Genomic DNA, 22,912 nt, shown 5'->3' on the forward strand with positions numbered 1-22,912 from the left:
CGTGATGAGTCGGAGGCGAGCGAGCGGAAACTTCAGTTGATTTGTGCGCTTGTCAGCTTACTGCTTATAATTCCTTCGTTCGCTAGGCAAAGCGCGAGGCAGCCGGCAGCCTGCTTGAAGCAGGTTGGGTACATGGTACAACTTTTCGTTCTTGAATCCCGTTGAGGAACAAGAAGGTCTAAATCTAAGGCTGGATGGTAGGAAACTAGGACGGACTTGCATGTTATTGTTGGTCACGTGATAGCACTAAAAGCCTAAATTTCCCGAATCCGAATTCGAACCTTTTCCGTCCTCCTGCCAGTACTTCAGTCTCAGTGGGCCGCTTTGGTCTAACCCAGAAGCTTCAAGCATCATCATTCCTATGCTCAGGCAAGGCCATGTCAAGGTGCTTGTTATCCCAGGCGTTTTGGATTGTGCCTCAGGGCGGGTTATAATTAGTGGATGTCTGGACCTGGAAGGAGGGATGCAGATACGAGGGATACGAAAACGTGCTCCCGGGCTGAAGCACTGATGTGCCAATAACACCCATGATGTGGCGGCATTCCTACATTCTCTAAATCCATCCGCACACATCCCAACCAGTCCATTCTACTCTAGAAATGTGTTGGGGAATAAGGTATCTGGGGATGAAAGGCGGCCACATTGACTCAATCAAAAAGTAAGATCACAACTTTTTTCAAGGTCCTTGTACTGAACCATACTGCTTTTTTCAGTACCGCGTGGCATTTTGCAGCAGTCAACAACTTCAGTAACCTCGAGGTATAGATCCGCTACAGAACCACGAGGAGTGGCCTCGTTTTACGTTCATCTACTTGGAGAACAAGGGTGGTACAATGTGAGTTACCTCTCAACCTGAAACCTGAACGCATGTTTCGACGGTTGAATTCATATTCGCGACCGATTTAGCTTGTGCCAAGTTACGCTTCCCCCTTGCAATGGCTATAAAAGGCCTTCACTCCCTCCCTACACCCTCACTTCCCGCCATGGCACCGATTGGCACTGTATCTACCATGTTCATCCTGCTGAACTTCATCAGCCAAGCTATTGCCGTACCCTCAGAGCTATATTCCCCCCTCGTCCCTCAGAAACTCTTACGTACCTTTAACTCGCTTCCCAAACCTATCCAGTACCCCCAATATACCGACAGCTCACGGCCTGGGAAATGGGCCTTTTTCGTACCTGATACCTGGACATCAGCTTTCTTTCCCACTACTCTATACGAAATGGACAGACGACGAACTCTCTGCAAGACTTTGAACGCGTCTGGAGTCGATGTTGACTGGCTCCAGCTGGGTAGGAGTGCAAGTCAAGGGCTCGTCAGTCTCCCTGGACATAATACCCAAGGGCACGATGTTGGGTTTTTGAGTTTTCCATTCGTAGAGGAATTGAAGAGGTACGATTTGGGGTGTTTGTTGAAAGTCTTAAATACACGAACTAACGGGTCCCTTCCTCTAGAAACCCAGGCAACCAAACTGCAATTAACACTGTAAACGGATTCGCTCGAGACCTCGCAAAACGGTTCATCCCAGCAGCTGGAGTTACTAGGAGTTGGGATAACGATAACCAAACTGTTGTCCGCGTCATTATCGACAATATGATGAACCTCGATGTGCTGTTCAGTTCTGCCGAGCTCACGGGTAACCAAACTTTGGTCCAAATCGCGAAGACACATGCGGATACGACTATCAAGAATCATATCCGAGCGGATGGTGAGAGCAGGTTTCTCTGTCGGTGGATTCGAACGGTTCTAACGCTTACCGCTTGTCTCAGGATCCACATGGCATGTAGTTGAGTACGATGCAGACACTGGTGCTGTTCTGTCGAAGCATACCGCGCAAGGCTTTTCTGATGATAGGTGCGCATTGCGTTCCTTCAGGCTTCCCGTTGCGTCAAAGTCTCTCAACGTTCCTCACCTTTTTAGCACGTGGTCCAGAGGCCAGGCATGGGGTATTTACGGTTATGCTCAGAGTAAGTGGCCATTCCTGGTTCTCCACTCTCTTTCCAGATTTAGTAATCTTTCGACTTCTTTCAGTGTACAGCAGAACTGGGAACCCAACCTATCTCGAAACGTCTCGTCGCCTTGCCACGTACTTTTTATCACACATCCCCTCGGATGGGATAGTTCCTTGGGACTTTGATGCGCCCCTCAAGGATCCCAAAGTCCCTGGAGGAGTGAGACCCGCTGATTCGTCTGCGGCGACTATAGCGACGAATGGGCTTTTACTTTTGGGCAGCTTAGATGAGGAAGACGCGGACAAGTGGACGTCTGCGGCCCTTGAGGTAGATCTTCTTTTCTGTTCGTGTTGCATTATTCCGGGGATGAACTATTGACTTTAGATCCTCGATCATATCACCGAACTTGCGTGGAAGCCTGAGTGGGATAGTCTCCTTTCCAACGGGACTGTGAACTGGCCGTCGAATAATTATTTGACTGGGACCGTTTACGGTAGGTTTCCCGGTTCGGAATCATCGATGCCATATTCAACTTCCGACTCGTGCCAGGTGACCATTACTTCGTCAAGGTGGGGAATGATCTTCTTGAGAGAGGATTGGCTCATTGCTAGAGGTTGGCGTTGGGGCTTTTCAAGTGGCTCGTTTTACGATTTTTTCTGCTTCAAGTATGAAGTATATACCCTTACGAGCTTTCTATCATGGATAACGCTTTAACATATGTCACTCAGATGGATTATTGATCCAGGCAAAGCGTATAGGCGGCCCGAAGCGGCACGCATTAAGGAGGTCTCTCACGTGATCGTGAGGAGGTTCTTACCACGAGCTCGTCACCCAGAAGGTACTGGGCTCTCCTCCTAGAGACCAGTTACGCCAAGTCACCAAAATTAGATCAACGACCTCCTTTTTCAACTCTCAAGATCAGTCCTCCCGAAGATAAACCAGTCGCCGCCCAGTCACTACCTGACTAGCCTAGTAGTAGCGCTGAGCGACCTGCGACAGTGCCTCTGGGGAGACATCTTCTACATAAAGGGACGACCCGGCCTCTTGTTGGTAATGAACTCGTGCTCGAAATTAAATGCCTTCGACCTCTTTGTTTTATATCTTGGACCCACGGGCAAGAATGACTCATTTGAGGAAGATACGTTTGGCGGTCAACGATTTCGCCTATTCTCGTGTAGATTCACCAGTACCGGCTTGAAGACGTGACTTGATTGACGTTATCTGGTTTTTGGATAGCGGATCATCAGAAGATTCTGGCGATAAGTAGGGATGCAAATCACCCATATTCACGCTACTCGCTTCAAGAGTTCACATGCACATCCCATCTCCCCAACGTCTTCCTCAATGTTCTCTATTTTCCTAAGGCTCAGAACCCGAGGAGATTATTCAGGAACCATAGCCCCCAGTTTACGCCCCTTCTTTTTTTCCCTCCCATCTCTCATGTTCCCAATTTGTCAGAGTTACGACCACCACGAAAGATGGGACATCTCGTCATCTGATTCCTCTCACAATGGAAGCTCCTGATGCCTTTAAACAACGTGGTATTTCATTGCCGCTGTAGTCTTTGGCAGATTCAACGTTCCGGAAGTTGTGTCGTTGGTCTATTCGCATCGTGCGAGGCCTGGAAGACGTAGAGAAGACGGTCCCTGTTCGGAGGATAAAAAAACTGGGCTTGTGTGGGTTTCCAAAAAGTGCGGTTTAAAGGCGCTTCACGTTTCCCTGATGTCCCGTATACATACCCGATCATCTCGAATTTCAATAGCTTGGGAGCGTTCTCAAGATTCTGCCTGTCGTTGAGAGAACCAGAAGCCTGCTCAACTACACCGGTCACTGTATCGTTGACGTCTCAGGGGAACGGAACCTTTCCTAAAGGTGGAGTGAAGAGTTCTTCTCAAATATTTACGGCAAAATAACCAGGTCTTAGTAACTGACTTGTCTTTAGAGTGTTTCCAATAGAACGATTCTAACGCAACGTACGAATATCAAGCGTTGGAAATTGGAATCTGTGCTCGGCTAAATGTTACAGGCTGAGCCGTGCCGTGCTGGAGGAGCCGTTGGCAGGATGCCTTTCGGAGCAGGCCTATATCATGTCCAATGACAGTGGCTGACGGCTATGTCTACAGCTACATATGTCCTCAATGGGTGTGAAATGTCCGTGCACTGTAACTGCTGCTATGGTAGCGGGAACAGGTCCTCAGCTTGAAAACCAGCAAGACAACGGTGCTACTAGTAGTACTAGTGAGGCTGCTATTGCGGGAAGCTGTCAGGATGAGCTGAATGTTGAGCAAAAATGTTCCCGAGAAGTGTAATGTGACTGCTCTTTAATCTGTTGCAGTCTGAAGTTATCATTCCGTTTCCAGAGAGAATCGGCAGCCCAGGCCGCCGATATTTATGATCCTATCTTATCTGTAAAGGTTGGTAATCACGCACCTCTCAACTCCTCTCACTACATCGGAAGACTTCGAAGATCCACCAATATGAAGTGTGAAGCTTGCTACAACGGCACAAACAGGAAGCATACCTCACACGACACCAAAGAATATGCCCAGCAATGAGGCGGCTAAACGAAAAGGGCATGAGAGACAGCTCGAAGACCAGCTGGACTGACTGCATCCCCGGAACCCAGTACAGGAGGCAGTGTACGGGCTCGTGGTGTTTCCAGAGGTTAATATGGAGTTTTTTGGTACGAGCAGGACAGTTCAGTCAAGTTGATTGATCAAGGAAAAGGCTTCCGGAACGAGCTATATGGTGAGTCATGTTGGCTCTCATCACGGTTATGACTTTACTGAGCATGCTCGATCTTTTTCTCAGGGACTACCATCGTCTTCTGGTGCTGGTTCTCCTCCTCCTCTCTGTCAGACACGATCCTAAAATCCGGTAACACAACAATCATGATGGAAATTGGCGTTTTCTTTGGGAGCATTAGACCTCGGTTGAAGACCCCGAAAAGCAAACTGTCTGCGTCGAGCTGACTTCGAGAGGAAAGAAATGATGCGCTCATAGCTATGCCGAACTGGATCCGACAAACGAATCCGAGATTGCAGGACCCCCTTAAATTTCCGTCGTCACTATCATATATGATATAACAACACAATGGCTACGAATGACACTCAAAACTGCCCTCTGTCAAACCTTGCTCTGGCAGCTATCTGATCTGATGGCGTGAAAGGTCTGGTGTTCAGTACTCTGGAACTGTGCCTCAGTAACCGCTGATACGGGCATCTACCTTGGGTTTCAATTCCCTCGAGGGAGTCACCTGAAGATCATCAGAGTAACGATCAATGACTTGCTTCTTCGCACCGTAAAACCGTAAATCCCTAGCCCGATTCTTTGGCGACTGTCGGCCTCAATCAATGTCATCGGATTTGTGGATGGTTATCAGCCTTCACTTAATATATCGATATGAAGCTGCTCGTTTTAGACGATATATCAGACGGAATCTCTCAAAAGCTGGCGCTGAACTGTTGTCTGCAAATAGCCTGCAGAATGTTTGTTTGTAACTAGGTGAAGAGTGCTTCTTTACTTCTTTCCTTCCCATGTGTTGTAGTCATGGGCTCAACGCTTTCGCCACATGTTGATGTAGCACCGACATGGGGGAAGGTCGGCTCGATTTATCAAAGTAATCTGCGGGATGCCCATCATTTTCTCGCAGACCACCTAGCCGAATGGGGGTATGACACCTTTGTTTTGAATCTATCATGAAAATGCATACATATAAGGACCTCTCGTCCTATATTTGCAGATAGCCAACGCCCAGCAGACCAAGTTGATGTGACCGCTATCTGGCGATATCGACGGCTTCCATACGAATCCGTGGCTATTCCGAGACCCCTCTTCTGCGCTGTTGAATGACAGAACGCTTCATCCGTCGTTGTTCGTCGGCGACCTCCTGTTTTTTGACTCTTTTGGTTTTGTGTGGTATCTTCTCGTCAGGGTCGGTCAAGGCAAAGCAGATTCAGGAGGACTACTTGCGGAATGTTTCGATAGCTAATACGTCGCCGGAGATCACGTATACGCCGTTCTTTTGCAACTCGAGCACGAGCGAAGTTGACTGCAAGGGCGGTTGGTGAGTTGGGATTTTCTCTCGATTGGCTTAGAATTCATGTTTGAGCTAGGCGGGCTCTGGATGTTGATGGATTAACGGTGGTATCTACCGATGGTCCATCTGAAGGGGGCGTGAATATCGTACCACAGATGTTCTTTTCGTTTCGAGGTCAGTCACTGCGCGGCTTTGATCTTTCTACGCGATGTGAAAATTTACTGTTCTTCAGCCTCAAATTTATTCATGACGACTTCCCCATTGTCAAATGTCTCTATCAATGTTACAGTTTTGACGGGGAACGTTACCGTCAATGCCATGGCTAATTCCAGTCTTGGGTCACTCGCTGTTGTTAACCTCCAGGAAACCGACACAACCACGATTTCGATAACTTATGTTCCAGATCTTCAGATGCCCGCACGACTTGATATTGGTAACATAACCATAATGGTCAAGAATGATTCGTAGGTTGTTCCTCGGGCGTAAAATTTCCGGTCAATTAATTTGGTCTTCAAAACCGCAGCGTTTCGAGTTCATTTCTCCCAACTCAAACATTACCACCTAGTATTTCCCTTCCCACTGTCATTCCTACTTCCAGTTCCTCGAATTCGGCTACTCCGACGACAACTTCCGACAATACCAAAAAGAAACTGGTTGCACATGCAGTTGGTTTGACAATAGGATTGGGGTTGGGTCTTACGGCCGTGGCGTGCGTGATTTATATGTTGTGGAGGCGACGTCGAAGGAAACAGCGAGAAGATAGTATGGTGGCAGGCGGCACTATTGACCACGCATCAGCCTCTCGGTGGAACAGGGAACTCCCGTCGCTGGCTGAGCCTGGGAGACAGTCGATGTCGAGCTATCTGTCACGGAGGGCGACGAAGGACCATAAGGATACTAGATGGTTTAGATGACTTTCTTCATGCTTTTGCTAAATTCGGATCAGTCTGTACGTTTGTACATAATAGTAGAACCCTGAATGTTGATTGTAATGCAGTAGGCTCTAATTAGGTATTTATACTGCGAACATATGATCGGCCTTGAACTCCGGTTTTGGTCGTGGAATCCTGAACTAGAATAGTACCAGTTGTAGATCCATGTAGGTCCCCAGCTGGCCACCGCATGGAGGTCACACTTCTAAGTCGTTGACGTGCTCGAAAAATAGGATAAAGCATATTTATCGACGTCGTAGAGGGCATAAACCAATAGTAAATGCAAGTTGACCCATTCGAAAGTATCTCAATCCACGCCCTCGGCTCCTTTTCCATCTTGAGCATCTTTTGTACGTTTCACTAAAGTTAACGGGACTGTAGATAGATCTTGTCTTCCTTCGAGGACGTAGCCTCGGTTAAACCGGATGTAGATAAGACACCAGGATCTATCTCATCCTCATGCGGTTCTAGCAGCAAGCGAATTCGAAGAATGTCGTACTCAACACGAGATCCCGAAGCTCGCCATCGGCAATCCCAGCATACCGACCCTTGGGTAACGAGGTAGCTCACCTTGGAATCGCCACCTTCTGGGGAAGCGTTGGCGGGAGTGTCGTCACTCTTCAGTTGTACTTCCTCAAACCGTTTGTGAATCATCGTCGACAATTTGGATGAAGTCAAACTATGTGGAGTGTAATTCGAGCTCAAACCCGACATCTCGAGTTTTACCAAGCCAAATCTGCGATTTCAAAAGAATCAAAACCATTCGATATCGGAGAAGCGGAAGTCATCATCGATGTCCAAGACGATGCCTGTGAAGACTTGACTTTTGCAGGGGGACGATGTGTATTAAAGAATTTCAGTGAGGGGAGTATGATTTAAAACTGCATATCTAGTGAGTGGTCGTGAGACGCGGTCAGTACTTATCGAGCGCTTGGAGTGGGAAAACAGAACATGAGAACGCACAAGGTATCGGTACGACTCCGAGGTCAGGTAAAAACCCGTTCAGGGAAACAATCCAGCTCCATTCGAAACAACAATCCATCGTTTTCGATCGTTTTGCCACGTAATGGTGGAGGTGAGAGGAATATGGGCAGAGAAAGATTGTTCGAGCGTATCGTGAGGACATTCATGCTACCAGAAGGAGTTTTGTCTCCCCTTGGAAGCCGTTCTGATGGCGTGAAAAGGAAACTGTATTATATTCACGTGATGGCGGGAATCAAAAGCACGTGGACGCGGAAAAATCACTCATTGAGTCACTCACTGGGTCGTCTCCGTCCTCCGAACCGTCAGTGCTGCCTCCCGATACCTCCCGTTGCTCGTCCTCTTTCACCCGCAGATCGTGCAAGTTACACAGTACCTCATTTTTGGTTACTCCTCAGCTGGGTGAATATTATGAATCTTATCTATCATTCACAGCAAAGTGGCATCATTTTCGACCTCTGCGGCGGGGTGCGGTTTACACCAACTTAGATCATCTGAGGCCGTCTCCTTCAGACTTGTCATCACTGGCTGCATACTCCAAGCTACTAGCATCATTTTTTTCGGCTTTCATAGCCGTCTCGTACCAACCTAAGCCCACCACTACTGGTCACTTTTTCGTCTAGTTTTACAAATTACAAGGCCGAACATTTATCTGAGACTACATCTTACATCTCACAAAGCAAATTGCAACAAGTACTCATAGTCCTTCACCGACGCACGTACAAGCTCCTCCATTCGCTTTGCAACATCAGCGTCCCACTCTTTTTCCCACTTTTTCGCTTCTTCGGAGATGTCGACCGGTCTGTCGTACGACTGAGAAGCCCGTCGCGTTAATTGAGAAAAAAATCTGCAAAAAGAACTCGAAACGCTCACCCCATCATCCATAACTCCCGTCGATCTTAAAACTTTCCCCTGAAATGCCTCCATCACCTGGGGCAATTTGATATTCTTCGATTGCCACTCGTATTTGATATCCTCTTCCTTCAATCCTATCTTTTCACAAACCTTCTTCATCTGCTCCTTCGTATCCTTTACCAATCGTTCTCCTTCCACCACCACTGGTACCTGACCACCATTCAAAGCTCTAAAGAAATCAAAAACGAGGATTTGATTTTTGAACGCGCCTGCTACGGGGGTTTCCTCGTCGAAAACTTTTCTCTTCGGCGTAGCGTTCGCGCTGATAGCACGAAGATAGGACGGGAACGTGCGCGCTGGGTGGCGAATGATGAAGAGGGGAGTTAGAGTGAGTAGGAAGGCATCAGGGAAGAATGTTGGATTGGGAATCGGTAGTTCCTTGGGAGGTGGGGAGCGCCTTGCACCACCATCAACATCATAATCGAGCATCCGATCAACAATCTCTGGTTTCTCGGGAATTGTTTGACGAGGTACGGTGGGAGTTGTGAGCATGAGGGCGTGGTCCATGACCAGCGGGATCTTCCCCTGGACGGAGATTGAAGGATGTGTGAGTAAACTGGAGTGGTACGTTACTTGCACTGCTCTTTGAGTTTTAACTTACTTGGTCTTCCGCATCTTTCATAAACTTTTGCATTGCATCAAAGGTATTCTGGTAACTTCTTTCCTCCCAGCGGTCGTAACCTGGCATGTAATGGTATTCTTCTCGGGGACATCCTGCTTGCCTATCAGGGCCGTAGAAGTATGGTGGGAAGTAGAGATATTTGGATTGGGCGATGTTGGGGAGACCCTCGAGTAAACGCATGAAGAGATTACTCGTCGTGCGTGGATGGGAGAAGAGGAATAGGCGAAGTCGACGATCGTTGCGTTGGTGTGCCATTCTCGTGAAAAATCGTTTGAGATGGAGAGAAGGCTTAAGACTGTATATATGTGACTGTGTAAGTGAATTCCGGTTAAATTAGAAGAGACTGAGAGTTGATGGGAGATTCTTTGATAGGTTTTTGGACATTCTATAGGGACCGGCGTTTGCAAAAATACCGTGTTCGGGCGATACGAGGGGTCAGGTGTGATAAGCCGGTCGAAAGACTGGCTCATGCATGGGATTGCGTTCAACTTGTGAGTCCATTTTCAAAGTTTCGGTTATATTCTTGCTGATGGTTATTCCGGGTCATTCACGATAACCAAGGGGCATCAGTGTTCTGAAGTGGCGGGAGAACACGTGTGTTGAATTGGGACGCACTTCAACCTCTACCGTTTACCCGTTCGATGGGAGAACTCCATTCCGAGCTCCAAGATATCCTTGAAGCATTGTTGAAGATTCACTTACTGGTAAGTGGTAATTGATGTTTGATCCCTTTTTGTTCAAGAACGTACGAAATTCGAACGGAGGGTACCCATAGTCTCGATTGGAATATTCTATGCTGAAAGAACTGAGAAGACAAAGTAACCCCCACCATCGACGATCTCTGAACGGCAATGTGCGTGCGGGTCGCGATTTGCTACGATCTCGATTAGAGCTTGCTCGTGGGGTTGTGGAATAGCTGCGCCGCGACAGCGAAGGAGGATTGCGGGAGAACAGCGCCTATCGTTCGAGAATATTCCGACGAGAGCGTCGACTTCTACTCGTCGCTCTTCGACATCACACGTATCAATGACGTTCGCATGCCTGGATGAAAGGAACCGGTTTATTGCGTGCTTCACGCGCCGCTTGTGCGGTTGGTTTTCTGTGAAGTTTCATTGGACCAGCGTTGCTCGCTTACACCAGCGCGACCACCCAGTCCGAACTGTCCTACTCGTCCGGTCGCCTCATTTCGGGGTTCAAAGGTCACCAAGTCAAAGGGCGCCTCAGCTCGTTTGCCCGACTTACATATTCCTACTTTCTACTTAGGCACTTTCAACTTACGTTGACGGCAGTGGTCGTAAGCAGCCAAGTCCTGTCGTAGCCTCCTCTATTCATCCAGATCCAGATTTCTAGTTCCCTCCTCATCTTTGGCGGACGGAGGGCACCGTGTGTGTAATCCCATAAATTTTCTGACAGTTTTGCCCTTGGAGGCAGGTCGATGGCTAATGTGCATTTTATGCTGTGGCAATAGCTTTCTTTTTTTTAACATTCACTTGACCTCATGGCAACCCTGACCGCTCCTACCTCGACACAATATCAACATCATCCATACCTCGTCCAAGTCCAAGATGGCGTACGCAATCAATTTGTGAAGCAGTTCGTTTCCATAGAAGAAGAATGAGATGCGGATGACGAAGAGGCTGGCTCGAAGTCCGTATCCTCTATATTGGTGTGTTTTTCTCTCATTCAGCCTCTGACTAAGATGGGTTTAGATACGTGTATTGTTCAGCGATAATACCGGGGAAACCACCCTTGATTCGACATGTACGTCATTCAGATGAATATCAGTTGTACCCTTGTCTCCTAGGTTCATAGTACCACAATAGAGTACGCCAAGTACACAGACATCTCTCGGGTGCTACCAAATTCATTCCCGGTGTAGTTTATTCTCCTCTTCTTCAGATGACCGCTTCATGGACTTCCTCTTGAAGTCCCAGTTCAAAGAGGGGAGACTCTTCACATTCTTAATCCAGGCTATTGACTCCTCCGTGCTCTTGTCAAATGTCCAAGACAGAAATCCAAATGGTGGCTGGTGAGGGGATATACTCTTACATCGATAAAGTTTTCGGGCTCTTTTGCATAGACCGGACACATGAACTTGTCTTCGTCTATTCGGATTGGGATGGCTCGGACGGTATTTGACCGCACGTCACCACATTCCCAATTGGTTCGAAGTTTCCCTCACACGTTTGGTAAAGCCACGTATAGGTGAAATGCTGTCCTGATCGACGTCGAGAAGGTTTTGACTCTGTGAATGAGACCATAAAGGATTTCACGTTCAAATATGACGGATTTTGAAGAAACTGAATCGTTGAATTCATCGTCAGTCTAATGCCACTGATGTCGATGAGCGCTTGAGCCCAACGATTCGTTTGTTTCGTGTTTCGTGGTGTATGGTGTAAGGTGAGGAAGGCGAAATTGAAAACAGATTTTCGTCGGTTTATACGGTTTTCTCCTCAGTACTAGTGCCGAAATATTCCGTGCCGAGATGGTGAACATTTCTCGGGCCACAAGCTCAAATAGGGGCTTCGGCTCGGATCCGTGACTAAGGTCACGACTCACACGTACCCACGTGCCCGTTACCTTTTTTTTTCGAACTTCCATGCAAAATGCGCTGGCACCTGTTTCCGATTTCCCTGGCATTTCAGATGTAAGAAACAGTGAGCCATACCCGTACCTTGTGTATAAGTGATTAGATTCGAGATGACCCCCCAGAATTGTCGTATATATGGCAATAAACTACCCATCGCATCTGTAAGCGTTGCCGCTCCGTCTTGGTCTTGCACCAACGAGAACGAAAGTGATCATTGACTCATTGACACCGGGTGTTAAGAAAGAAATAGCGGATTCAAGAGTTGATTTACATTGGCCTGGCTTCTTGAGATCCGGCGGATCCCGAAACAGGTGCTGATTAGCGGAAAGTTTTGACAGATGCGAAGGAACGCTTGGATTCGGATTGGGAAAGATTCGAGTTCGGAGATGACGCCAGGCCTTCAAGAGCGACTGTTTCTATGCGATAAAACGGGAAGATACTCTAGGTCGCTCCTATTCATTAGAGGTAGAGGACATGGCTGCTAGGCTGCTAAGTTGAAACTCAATATCGGCCAATTTTACAGGAACCTTTTTCATGTTTGTTCGTTCGATGAATTCTGCCACCTGCGCCGCTACGATTTCCGGTTCGGTATACCGCTCTGATGGGAGAAGTGCGAAGTTCTAACTACCCTGTTACTTGGAACCTTGGTTTATCGACAACTTGCGCATTATTTTGTCCTCTTTTCCGATCATGCGCCAGCCGTCTCGTAGCTCGACGATCCGATGAAGGAATTCCAACCAGCAAGTACTGTTCATAAATAGCATGTTTCAATCTCAGGACACCAGGTAATAAACAAACTGCGGAAAGCAGGAAGAGGAAGCGACCAAGACGGGGATTACGTTGTAGAGAGATGTGGAGAGTCGTGACTCGCGCCAAGTCAAGAAGTCTCGACAGATAGCCGCCGGCCCGTACGTTTCAATTATTTTCAGCCTCATTCTGGCCTCATTTATGCGCAGCGAGACCTTTCTAGCCCTGTTCATGCAGCAGTTCGGAACTTAGAAACATCGCCACAACAACGTGCATAGTGATGATACACGCTTGAGAAGGACTGGTGTCATCTTCCAAGTTTCGAGTCGAGTTGTTCCACCGTTGACTCTTTGGGACTATTTGACGGAACTTAAGAAGCAGGTAAAACTTAGCTCCAATGATAGATTAACAAAAGCTTACGTCTAGTCTGTTATAGTGGTTTTGAAGTCATTTACAGGTCCCTGCCGTACAGTACCCATTCCATCTTCCGACCAGCAGTACTTCGGAACTTCTACTCTTTTCCTACCCACAAACACCGCCATTTGACAACTGCTCCACTCCAGCGCTGGCTTGAGGCGAATTTACTCGGTGGTTTATTCACTTGAACTCGCGAGACATGACTTAGAAACTCCATGGACCCTGTCAATACAAGGGTCAAATTCGACTCGAGCAATGGTACATGGTTATCAATTTAGGTAGTTCAGTGTTGCCGACTCTTCAAGAAATGTAGAGCAGAAGGCCCTTGTGTTACTGACGAAAGATTTATTCGCGTTCCAGGAATTTACTTTTCGGACATAAACGAGGCTCGAATATGAAGGCCAGCGCAAAGTTTCAAACGCCAAGCGCCACGCCGATCACCTACCCGACCATTGATCAGACCCTATCATTCACGGTCTGTAGGCTTGACTCCACCGCTTCATTTTGCGCTCATCGCCCAACTCCACTTTCTACCTCAACATGTCAGACAGGTGTCAGTATTGCCAAAAATAGTGAATTCAGTGGCTCCAGCTCCCGAGGGTTGGAACGGTATAAAAGCCTACCAGGAAGAACGAATTTCTCCAGTTCATCGAACTACAACTCAGAACCCAACAACACATTCTTCCATCCTAATCATAATAATGAAGGTAAGGTACCTTCACCCGGCCTTGAGCACCGCGACTAAAGCCTTTGCTTCTACAGTTATTGACTCTCCTCGCTGCCTTGGTTTTCGCTACAGTGGCCACCGCTGAGCCTATCGACCGAGTACGTCGTCGTTACTCCGAATTCACTGCCCAACTCTGACTTCCCATCTCCCTATACTAGAGGGCTTGCGGTTCTACCGCGTGCGTCTGTAACGGTATTCAAGGCCAGTTCTGTGGTAACGAGTCCATCAACCCTGCTTGCAAGAATGACCATGTCTACGAATGCGCGAAAGGCTCTGGCAACGCCTGCGACTACGGCGTCAGGGACAGCTGCCGAAATTGCGGAAAGCTCAGCTGCCCGTGAACGGAAAGTCCGGCATCACAGTACGAAGTCAAGGGACTCTCAATTCGACTCCCGCCCATTCGGATAATTTTAACCCCTCGTTCTTAGTTAATACCAGTAATTTACTAATTACTTTGTATCATAACCTTGAACGTTGAAGTTCTGATTGCTTGATTATATGGGCTATGCCTTCTCCCCTCAAACATCTGCCGATACAATTCCTCACCAGTGTCTCTGTTTTAATTTTCAGTATCATGCAGCCCCGCCGATGTATGATATACAGCACGCGTGTTCCTACTCTTCGTCGGCCATTCCATATCTTAACTCTGATTGCCACGCGTTGGCTGAGGCATACTGTGCTTAATTTACATCCCGTTGTGGCGACGTTTGAATTTGTAATTTCGTTGAAGGATAATTCATACATGTATTGGAATAGTTGAATAGGATGACCGCTTTCTTAATCGATTATTCTGAGATGTTCTACATGTACGTCATTCAATGCATATCTTGTACCTATAATCATAGTACCACAATAGCGTACGCCAGGTACACAGATGTCTCTCGAGTACCATCAGACTCATTTCCGGTGTGGTTTATTTCGTCTTCTTCAGACGACCACATCATAGACTTCTCCTTGAAGTCCCAGCTAAAAAAGGGGAGGTTCTTCACATCTTTGATCCAGGCTATTGATTCCTTCGTGTTGTCGTCAGAACGCCCAAGACAGATGTCGACATGGTGGCGGGTGAAGGGGTATACTATTGCATCGATGCAACTTTCGCTGTCTATGTCATGGATGGGGTCCATGATTCTTTCTTCGTGTATCCGGACCATAATTGGGATGAGTCGGACGGTATGATTTGGCCGGATTTGCTTTGCGGCGGAGAGGATTACTGCATCGACGCCAACCAAGCCGTCTGCGTCGGTTCCCATCGGATAATGATGTTGGAGAATGATTCCGTACGGGCCCTTTATCTTCGCTAAGACCGTTTTAGTCCGTTCGATCACCGAGGGATAGCGTCGAGAAACCTCCTCCGGTATATTGACACCCTCCAGGCTATATATCTTGAACGCGATAGCGGCCCGGTATCCACGTGTGAGGGGTTCAACCGAGTGTGGTACATCAGGGTAAAAGGCGACCCAATGGCCTGTCTTCGCAGTCTGTTGAATGTTCCCGATGCAGAAGTTACCTGCTCGTTGATCGAAACCGCTTTTTGCTTGGACACCTCTGCCACTTCCTGCGTAGAGGTTACCTTCTGCAACTCGGCCACCTTCACCATTGCGGTCACCAAGTTGGGCAACTTGGCCACTATCTACAGCTTCAAGGCCACCTTCAGCATCGTGGTCACCTTCAGCAACCTGGCCACTATCTGCAGCTTCAAGGCCACCTTCAGCATCGCAGTCACCTTCAACAACTTGGTCATCTTCCGCATCGACATCACTTTCCGCATCGTCATCACTTTCTGCATCGACATCACTCTCCTCATCGTAATCACCGTACGACTCTTGCATTGTCGTATCATCTATTCCAAGAAGGAACGTCCCCACCAAGAGCTTCTCCGGCGTGTCTCGGTGAGACTTGAAGTGTCCACCCTTCCCGTAGATATGGATCTTGTAAGGTTCAACACGAACTTTGGCGGGAAGAAAGTTGGTTGACCATATTTTTGCGATTGTGTCTAGGAGTTTGCTATTGACTTTGAAGCCTTCTGCTGGTATCTCGCATGCTTTCCTGACTTCAGGATCCACTTTGGTTTCGAGAACTCGGTTGTCTCCGAAACCGGAGACGGGGGCGTTTTCGAGCCATTTTTGGATTGTGTTCTTATACGAGTCGAACTGACCGTAACGTAGATTATTGCGTTTGAACTCGCAACCAGCATAAGTGACCTCAAGATAGAACGGATCTTTGAGGGTTCCAACACAGTATGGTTGAGAGAGTTTATTGGCTTCTTTGTTGAGTTCGGACAATTTGTTCAAGATCTCTCGCTGCGTAGAAAGAAGTTGATGTTTTTGGATTAAAGGGGCTATCGAACTAACGCGCACAACTCACTTCCGTTTTCTTTGGGACAGGATGATCTTCAAACGGCCAGACCGTCACGACATTTCCAATTGGTCTAAACTTCAGTCGTGCGTCTGATAAAGCAAAGTTGATGTCAAACGCCGTCCTGATAGACCTCGAGAAGTTTTGATTCTGCCATGAACGAGACCATCACGTTTCGCTCCAAGCGCGCGATGTTTTGGAGGAACTTACTTGTTCAGTTTCATCGTCAGTCTTCTGTTTCTTGTCTGGATTGACTGGCGAATCCGTCAATTCGTTTCTACTGTGTTTCATGGTGTTATGGTGGAAGGAGATAAAAGGCTTTTCTTTTCTACTCTGTGACTCACATCATGTGCTCGCGCGCCCGTTACAGACGTAACATTTAACCTCATTCCTGCACCACAATGTCCTACCTTCGACTGCACCAACATTTATGGCGTACTAGGCTACCTCTATCAACTGAGTCTTAATTTTACTGTTTCTCCCAAGCACCTTACCACCCGACCCATCAAGAACCCGACCGGCGAGCAACTATTACCTCTCAACTTGCTGCCAGTACTTTCAGCAATGGATGAGTCTCTTTTGATAGTGACGCAATCTCACTCTATCAAAATCGGCAGAAGGTCACAAGTATTCAAGTCCTCAAGCTTCAAGTATGAGATTGAAAAGGTAATCAAATCCAGCAGTCAGGAATTCAGGAAGACATAGACATTCAAATATTCAAAGCTCAAGGGCGCGTGGACACTGGTTGTTAATTGACGGACTTCATGTCCGCCTTATGACAATCCCAACTTATTCCTCAATCTGCGGCTTACTATTCGTCGGTTCAGGGATGAGACGTTAGCTTCAATTCTTGTATGATTTGAGTTTAGTAGTTAAATCTAGCCTGAATATATTGATGTTATCAACGTTCAATCAGAACGGACGGATCTTTTTGATAATTGTGTCGACGGAGGTGATCAAGAACCATAAGGAGGTTTTGAACAATCCGGGGCTATGTTGTCTATCACCAAGGTGGATATCCTGAGCGGCTCTTACAGCTGAATGCGAAATTGTAGCGCAATTATGAACCAATATTCGACCCCGCCTTTGTTTGTTTGTTGTTGTATTAATATCCAAATCTGGTAATGGTGAGGTAATTTCCCGACGCCAGTACTCCATCCCACTCCACCAATATTGAATCAAAAGGGACTTGTAGACAGCTTTCAGAGAGCTTTAAGTAGATACTCACAGTTTTTTAGCCTTAGAAGTGACAGCCTGCATCTGCACTGGACGTTGAGTGGAAAGAGACGGCGGGGTCAATGTTTCAACCTTCACGTGAGCGTCGGGCAATTACCTCAGTTACCAAATTTGGATTTTGTTTACAAAGAACAAATAAACAAAGGCGGGGTCGAATATTGGTTCATAATTGCGCTACAATTTCGCATTCAGCTGTAAGTATGTCTATTTCAAGCCAGGGCTGTTGCGTCTGGTTCATCGCCGCCCGGGCTATTCGGAGTAGTACTCGCGACAGGATTACCTTGAGCGCAACCTATAAGCTGTCGTTAATGGACAGGAGGTTATGCCGCAAGTTGGGGACAGAAGTGGGGATATTGACGTCTCGTATATTACATCAATGAAGGGATTATTACACTGAACCTTCTAATTTCTCTGTGACAATACACAATTTGCTATGTATTTCTATATCATGATCAACTTCTATATATCTTCCCCGAAAGGACTCAGCAGCCACTATGGGAATTACCGTTGTCGTTCTTTCGACTTCTACACTATCACTCATCCACCTGCCCGTACTTGGGCAGCTTGCACATCTGAACGATGGAAAAGTAAGATCAGTAACTAAAAATACCCCGCGAACTTGAAAGAGAACGCAACTCACTCCGAGTCATCACCGGACAAACCGACGACAACCTACCCATCGCATCAATAAGCGTCTCCAACTCTGTGTTGTATTCGCCACCACTGGCAGACCCAGGTCCAGCCACTTGGAGAGTGTGGAAAGCGATCATTGACAATGGCTGCAAAAGCGGGGGGCTGGTATCGTGATGTATGATTGATGTTAGGCAAGGGGCGAACGTACTGCAACAATTGGGTCTATCGCTCCTCCTCCTCCTCCGATACATCTACTTTGTGCGTAGTGCGCGATAAGACGCACGATGTTCCGTGCGGAGTCGACGACGCGGACGCGGTGGTGGTGATGCCTCTGGCTTTGAACGTGTTGGTTTTGGTCCGTTGATTTGGATTCGCATTGTATGAAGGTTTGGTGTAATCGGATGCTAGCTGCGTTGATGAGGAGAGGTACCAAAATGTGGTGGTGCTGCTTCGTAGGTGGGGATTTGACACTGCTCAGAACGTGAGAAAGAGTTTGGATCGCTATGTCGATGGTGAGGAAGTCGGGGTCTTGGTCTAGGGGATGAGTCACGGTGGGGATACCTGAGAATTCCGGGGATTGAGGTGAGAGTGAGAACTAACTCGTATGAAAAAAATCGTTACATTTCGTTTTCCAATGGGCATGGGCAGCTCCTATTTGAGTCGCTCGTTCGAAGAGGATTGATGCTTTTGCGTGGAGGGATATCCAGGATTGACCGCCGGGAGGATTGCTATTCGGGTTCATGCCTCTCAGGAAGCCCTCCACGGTGTGATCTCCCACCAGATCATAGGGGATGCCATGCTAAGTAGGTACATTCATTAAGTATGAAAGAAACTTCAAAACGAAAGGGAGACTGACCGTCACGTATGTATCCATATCCTCCGGCCACGGTGTATCGATCCTCAACCCGGGCTCTTTCGTATAAACCATATTCGAAAGCGACTCTCCATCAAGAGATTGCCAACAGGTGTTTAGGATGATGACTGTCCAGAATGCGCGGATGTGTTCGCCTTCTTCGATTGGGTCTACTGGAGGTGGAAACCCACGCGTAGGGCTTGTTATCGTGGGTGGGGGTGGGGGCGAGGCAGAGGAGCGGATTGTGTGTAGGCGAGCGCCGATGGAGAGAGAGTGGGCGGCTGTCATGTGGTATTTCCCTTCGAGAATCCGGGAGTTTCTGAAGAAGTATTGGGCGATGAGGACTGAGGCTTGGATTGTGTGGAGAACCTATTCAACGATGGCAAGCTGTTCCAGGTGAGCAGTCTTGAAGAAGGGGAGAAACATACGCGTAGACTGGTGGCACCCGCCAAACAGTGGGATATACTTTGGAGGGCTTTTGCGAGGAATTGTGGTTCGTGTTGACGAACTTGGGGCTCATGTGAGAGATGGATCCCCCAGAGGTAGATCGTGTTGAGGAGGGCTTGTGATGGGCGGGCACTCGTAGTGAAGGAATGAAGGAATCGCTCAGTGTTTAGAAAGAAAGCAAGGTCGGCACTGGACTGTATGAATCTATGTATACTACAAAATGTATTCAGCCGACTGTAAGCTATGCAAAAATGAAATGGTTATACGTACAGCGTCTGATGCAGTTCACTCGACAACGGAGCCTAAATCGTTTCCGGTGAACATGAAGGGAGGGAGGGCAGTTTATGAAGACGAACCTCTGCCGCCGATAGGCTGCGGTTGATAGGACACGATTCAGGCTGTCGGGCAGGGCTGGGACTAGAGGGCAAATGTGGGTGAGCTTCGAGCTCGTGTACTTTTGCCTCGAGAATAGCGATCTGCTCCTCGAGCCTTTGGGAATGAGTTACACCCAAGTCGGTGTACTCACAATCCTGGAATTGTTCCGAAGAAGTGCGGCAGGCGCGACATTGGGGACGCGCACCATCGCATCGCTTACAAAATAGAAAGGGTTTGTCAAGGGAAGGACTGGTTGCCAGCTGGCTTGACTCACTATCTTCCGTTTCCTGTGGAGTGAAGTTACCGTAAGATGCGTAACATACGATCTAGAGAACTGGAGATGCTCACCTGCAATTAGTACACGCGCTTCCTTTGGACATCGTCCAAGACGGAGAGTACTGTTGTTGGATGCTCATTCAGAAAGGATGCTGTGGATTGAATGGCACGTACCGAAAGAATCTGAGTTCTTATAAACTCTTCAACAAAAGAACGTTTGCCCTCGTCATACAATCCATCCAAATCTGCTTGTGCGTTTCCTCGTCATGCCGACACCTCGCGTGTTGTATTTTCCCATAAACGTAGACCGACAGCATAGGAAGAAGGTGGATGTATTGAGGGTTAGTAAGGAGTCGTTGAGATGCTTAGTGGAAAGTAGCACTGCGTCATCGAAGGTGGGAACAAGTTGTCCTCTTTTGGGAATTGTTCATCCTATTTCGTAGTAAGCCCAACAGGATATGTGGTTTTAAGTCGCCGAATTGAAAAACGATGAGTTGCCGAGCCTGGGACTTGCGCCCGATGTCCTTTGCTCTGTTGTTGAGCGGTGTAGATGAAATAAGGGTGTTAAGCGACGGAAGTTTCGAGCTTGCGGTGGCGTATGGACAGGCAGGCATACTCGAAATGATATTGAAGAAAACGGATACGAGTGTGGGTCGCTGACCGCTTTGCCATCCCTCATACATCCGCGATCGTCAGCACTGCCACAGCCCATTCCACCGCTCTCTTCCGACGTACTGTACCGCAACGACATTGCCAAACTGGTTATGCCGTATCTCTGCTCGTTCATACTAGAGGCGTAGCTGTGCGAATCAGTTCCCCTTTTTATCCTCCATCAGATAGCATGCTGGGCGACGAGCACCAACCCCCGTCAGTGTCGTTCCATTTTTCAAGCGCTCCTTCACGTTGGGAGGATCGAAATGGACACTGAGTATGTTACACAATGGTGTCATTCAGGGCCGTTGCTAATTTTTTTGACCCGCCAGGGCCATTGTCAGTACGACGTTAACTGCCGCACAGGTCCGATTCAACACGACAAGTTTGGGAAGGTTGACGGGGAATTCTGAGGAGAGGTATACGGCGATGCTGGCGATTTAAAGGTGGACAAAAGAGGTGGAAACGACGAGAGCATGGATGTTGGCCCATGCAATGTGAAATGCCGGGTGCGAGTTTCTTGAACTCATTTATGAGTTGCTTTTATTAACAGCTCGCCTTTAACGTAGCCTTCTATTTCTGCTCGAATCGAACCTCTACGTCGTGCGTCTCGGTGTAGGACCGGAGGGAGACTCTATATCTTCTCGAACGGGTCTCGATGTTTTTGTCGGAAAGAAGGGCCTCAGTGTTGCCTACAGCAGAACTGGGAAGGGTTGAATTCGGGAACGTATCGAGTCAGGTGCTTCGTGTTCTTGGTTTATTGACTCTAAGTTCAGAATCCAAGTACCACAGGGTTAGGCGCTAGGCTACCCGGGTCACACGAAATGGCGTCGGATGCGGAAGATGTCATCGAACTGAAGCGCTAACAAGAGGCCAGAGCGTGGAGTACACGTTGGGAAATATTAAGGAGAGAGCGGGGAGGGAAGATGGATGGTCGGATAGTTTAAGAGGAATGATCGAGGCCCGAGGGAGATGCCGCTGAAGGTTATGATATTGCTTGAAGATCGAACTTCGACTGACATGTTATGACGATTGTCAAGTCTTTCTTCTCCGATCTTCCAACGCTTATGGATGGCAGTCCTTGCCTCCTCGATGGAAACAGCTATGTTCTATCCGCTGCGGTTCCCATTATGAGTCCGCATACAGGAGACGTGAAAGTTTCCTTTTTGATTGAGACGGCGAGGTGGAGAACGGGAAATCCAGGAAGAACCTGAGATGTTTCTTGTTTACTACGTGGACCGAATATTCGAAATCCTGGGTCAACAGTTGCGTATTCCCTTAGACCTGTCACTTCCACTTCCTCGTGATCTGCACCACAAGTCCCAAAAAGCTGCTCCACGAACGAAAGTTAACCAATCGATCGTCTCCGTTTCTCCGTTGTGTCGTGGCTCGTCATCTCCTCCAGGAACACACACTCTCCCTGGGGTAAATTGGATCTCTGTGCAAGACCGGATCGTTTGACTCGCTGCGTTCGTTCTCGTTGATAACCAAATCCCGAATCTACGTCAGACAAGAGTGGTGTCCGCCTCGACAGGTGAAGCTGATCCCTTGACAGATGCTGAGGAGCGAGGGCGGTTGGTCCGTGCAAGGGTGTGTGAGAGCTGGAGATTTAGAGCGATGCTTCAAGATCTTATGGCGAAATTTTCTGAGAATCTTGGAATTGCCTTACCTTTGGAAATTTGCGACTATCGAACTGTAATGAGGGTATGTTATGGATTGATTGGGTCTATATGAGCAGCAGCACACCACGATGAAAAACCAGATGCAGCACATAGCACATCTGGTGCAAGATGCAGCACACTGACTCGGAAATTGATTTCCGAGTGTGCTGCACCTCATGTGAATGTGCTGTAAATTGAACTCAGTGTGCTGTGTCCTGTTGTAATTTACTAATACATTCAAAAAATAAAAAAATAAAAAAATAAAATCATACCATGCCCAAAATGACACGACATGCCATCGTCACGTGATACTGTTGATGTCATTCAACACACCATTGACAAACTTCCTTTCATCCAGTCCTTTTTCCCACTGTTCTCCTTCTCAAACACTTTAAAAAAAGAGTAGTTAAATAATAATCTATTGTACATACTTATTATAGAGAGAATAGAACATATATTTGAAGTGGAAAAGGGAGGGACTGAGGGTGATGATGGATGTCGA

At 47.6% G+C, this 22,912-nt stretch overlaps 7 protein-coding genes across 7 annotated transcripts; 3 read left to right on the plus strand and 4 right to left on the minus strand.

Moving 5' to 3' along the window:
* Positions 1-293: 293 nt before the first annotated feature.
* On the plus strand, positions 294-2,681 carry E1B28_003798 (uncharacterized protein). The gene is made up of 8 exons (XM_043148232.1): positions 294-658; positions 714-1,393; positions 1,456-1,709; positions 1,771-1,855; positions 1,922-1,968; positions 2,033-2,280; positions 2,338-2,446; positions 2,503-2,681. Exons 2-8 carry the CDS (start codon positions 936-938, stop codon positions 2,562-2,564), a joined length of 1,263 nt encoding a protein of 420 aa, XP_043012824.1. The 5' UTR covers positions 294-658; positions 714-935; the 3' UTR covers positions 2,565-2,681.
* A 3,022-nt stretch (positions 2,682-5,703) lies between these two features.
* E1B28_003799 (uncharacterized protein) lies at positions 5,704-7,032 on the plus strand. Its single transcript, XM_043148233.1, has 4 exons — positions 5,704-6,019; positions 6,069-6,166; positions 6,225-6,456; positions 6,516-7,032. Exons 1-4 carry the CDS (start codon positions 5,802-5,804, stop codon positions 6,904-6,906), a joined length of 939 nt encoding a protein of 312 aa, XP_043012825.1. The 5' UTR covers positions 5,704-5,801; the 3' UTR covers positions 6,907-7,032.
* Positions 7,033-7,290: 258 nt separating this feature from the next.
* On the minus strand, positions 7,291-7,638 carry E1B28_003800 (uncharacterized protein; the record flags this gene model as incomplete). The annotated part of the gene is made up of 1 exon (XM_043148234.1): positions 7,291-7,638. One exon carries the CDS (start codon positions 7,636-7,638, stop codon positions 7,291-7,293), a length of 348 nt encoding a protein of 115 aa, XP_043012826.1.
* Positions 7,639-8,577: 939 nt separating this feature from the next.
* Positions 8,578-9,697, minus strand: E1B28_003801 (uncharacterized protein; the record flags this gene model as incomplete). Its single annotated transcript, XM_043148235.1, has 3 exons — positions 8,578-8,718; positions 8,779-9,345; positions 9,422-9,697. The coding sequence occupies 3 exons, from the start codon at positions 9,695-9,697 to the stop codon at positions 8,578-8,580; spliced, it is 984 nt and encodes a 327-aa protein (XP_043012827.1).
* A 4,469-nt stretch (positions 9,698-14,166) lies between these two features.
* E1B28_003802 (uncharacterized protein) lies at positions 14,167-14,331 on the plus strand (the record flags this gene model as incomplete). The annotated part of the gene is made up of 1 exon (XM_043148236.1): positions 14,167-14,331. The coding sequence occupies one exon, from the start codon at positions 14,167-14,169 to the stop codon at positions 14,329-14,331; it is 165 nt and encodes a 54-aa protein (XP_043012828.1).
* Positions 14,332-14,756: 425 nt separating this feature from the next.
* Positions 14,757-16,589, minus strand: E1B28_003803 (uncharacterized protein). Its single transcript, XM_043148237.1, has 3 exons — positions 16,489-16,589; positions 16,288-16,428; positions 14,757-16,223 (listed from the first exon to the last, which is right to left on the minus strand). The coding sequence occupies exons 1-3, from the start codon at positions 16,567-16,569 to the stop codon at positions 14,763-14,765; spliced, it is 1,683 nt and encodes a 560-aa protein (XP_043012829.1). The 5' UTR covers positions 16,570-16,589; the 3' UTR covers positions 14,757-14,762.
* Positions 16,590-18,051: 1,462 nt separating this feature from the next.
* Positions 18,052-20,202, minus strand: E1B28_003804 (uncharacterized protein; the record flags this gene model as incomplete). Its single annotated transcript, XM_043148238.1, has 10 exons — positions 18,052-18,086; positions 18,155-18,293; positions 18,356-18,708; positions 18,769-18,946; positions 19,004-19,369; positions 19,429-19,660; positions 19,718-19,749; positions 19,804-20,037; positions 20,097-20,109; positions 20,171-20,202. The coding sequence occupies 10 exons, from the start codon at positions 20,200-20,202 to the stop codon at positions 18,052-18,054; spliced, it is 1,614 nt and encodes a 537-aa protein (XP_043012830.1).
* Between the last annotated feature and the right edge of the window lie 2,710 nt (positions 20,203-22,912).

This window comes from Marasmius oreades, chromosome 2, assembly GCF_018924745.1.
Source record: "Marasmius oreades isolate 03SP1 chromosome 2, whole genome shotgun sequence".
Taxonomy (NCBI): Eukaryota; Fungi; Basidiomycota; class Agaricomycetes; order Agaricales; family Marasmiaceae; genus Marasmius; species Marasmius oreades.

Coding starts and splice junctions, on each gene's coding strand:
- E1B28_003798 (XM_043148232.1), top strand. CDS start 936: ATGGCTATAAAAGGCCTTCACTCCCTCCCTACACCCTCACTTCCCGCC. Junction 1,394..1,455: donor TTCGTAGAGGAATTGAAGAG/GTACGATTTGGG, acceptor CCCTTCCTCTAG/AAACCCAGGCAACCAAACTG. Junction 1,710..1,770: donor GAATCATATCCGAGCGGATG/GTGAGAGCAGGT, acceptor CGCTTGTCTCAG/GATCCACATGGCATGTAGTT.
- E1B28_003799 (XM_043148233.1), top strand. CDS start 5,802: ATGACAGAACGCTTCATCCGTCGTTGTTCGTCGGCGACCTCCTGTTTT. Junction 6,167..6,224: donor GATGTTCTTTTCGTTTCGAG/GTCAGTCACTGC, acceptor ACTGTTCTTCAG/CCTCAAATTTATTCATGACG. Junction 6,457..6,515: donor ATAATGGTCAAGAATGATTC/GTAGGTTGTTCC, acceptor TCAAAACCGCAG/CGTTTCGAGTTCATTTCTCC.
- E1B28_003803 (XM_043148237.1), bottom strand. CDS start 16,569: ATGAAACACAGTAGAAACGAATTGACGGATTCGCCAGTCAATCCAGAC. Junction 16,429..16,488: donor CTGACGATGAAACTGAACAA/GTAAGTTCCTCC, acceptor CGTTCATGGCAG/AATCAAAACTTCTCGAGGTC. Junction 16,224..16,287: donor CTGTCCCAAAGAAAACGGAA/GTGAGTTGTGCG, acceptor CTTTCTACGCAG/CGAGAGATCTTGAACAAATT.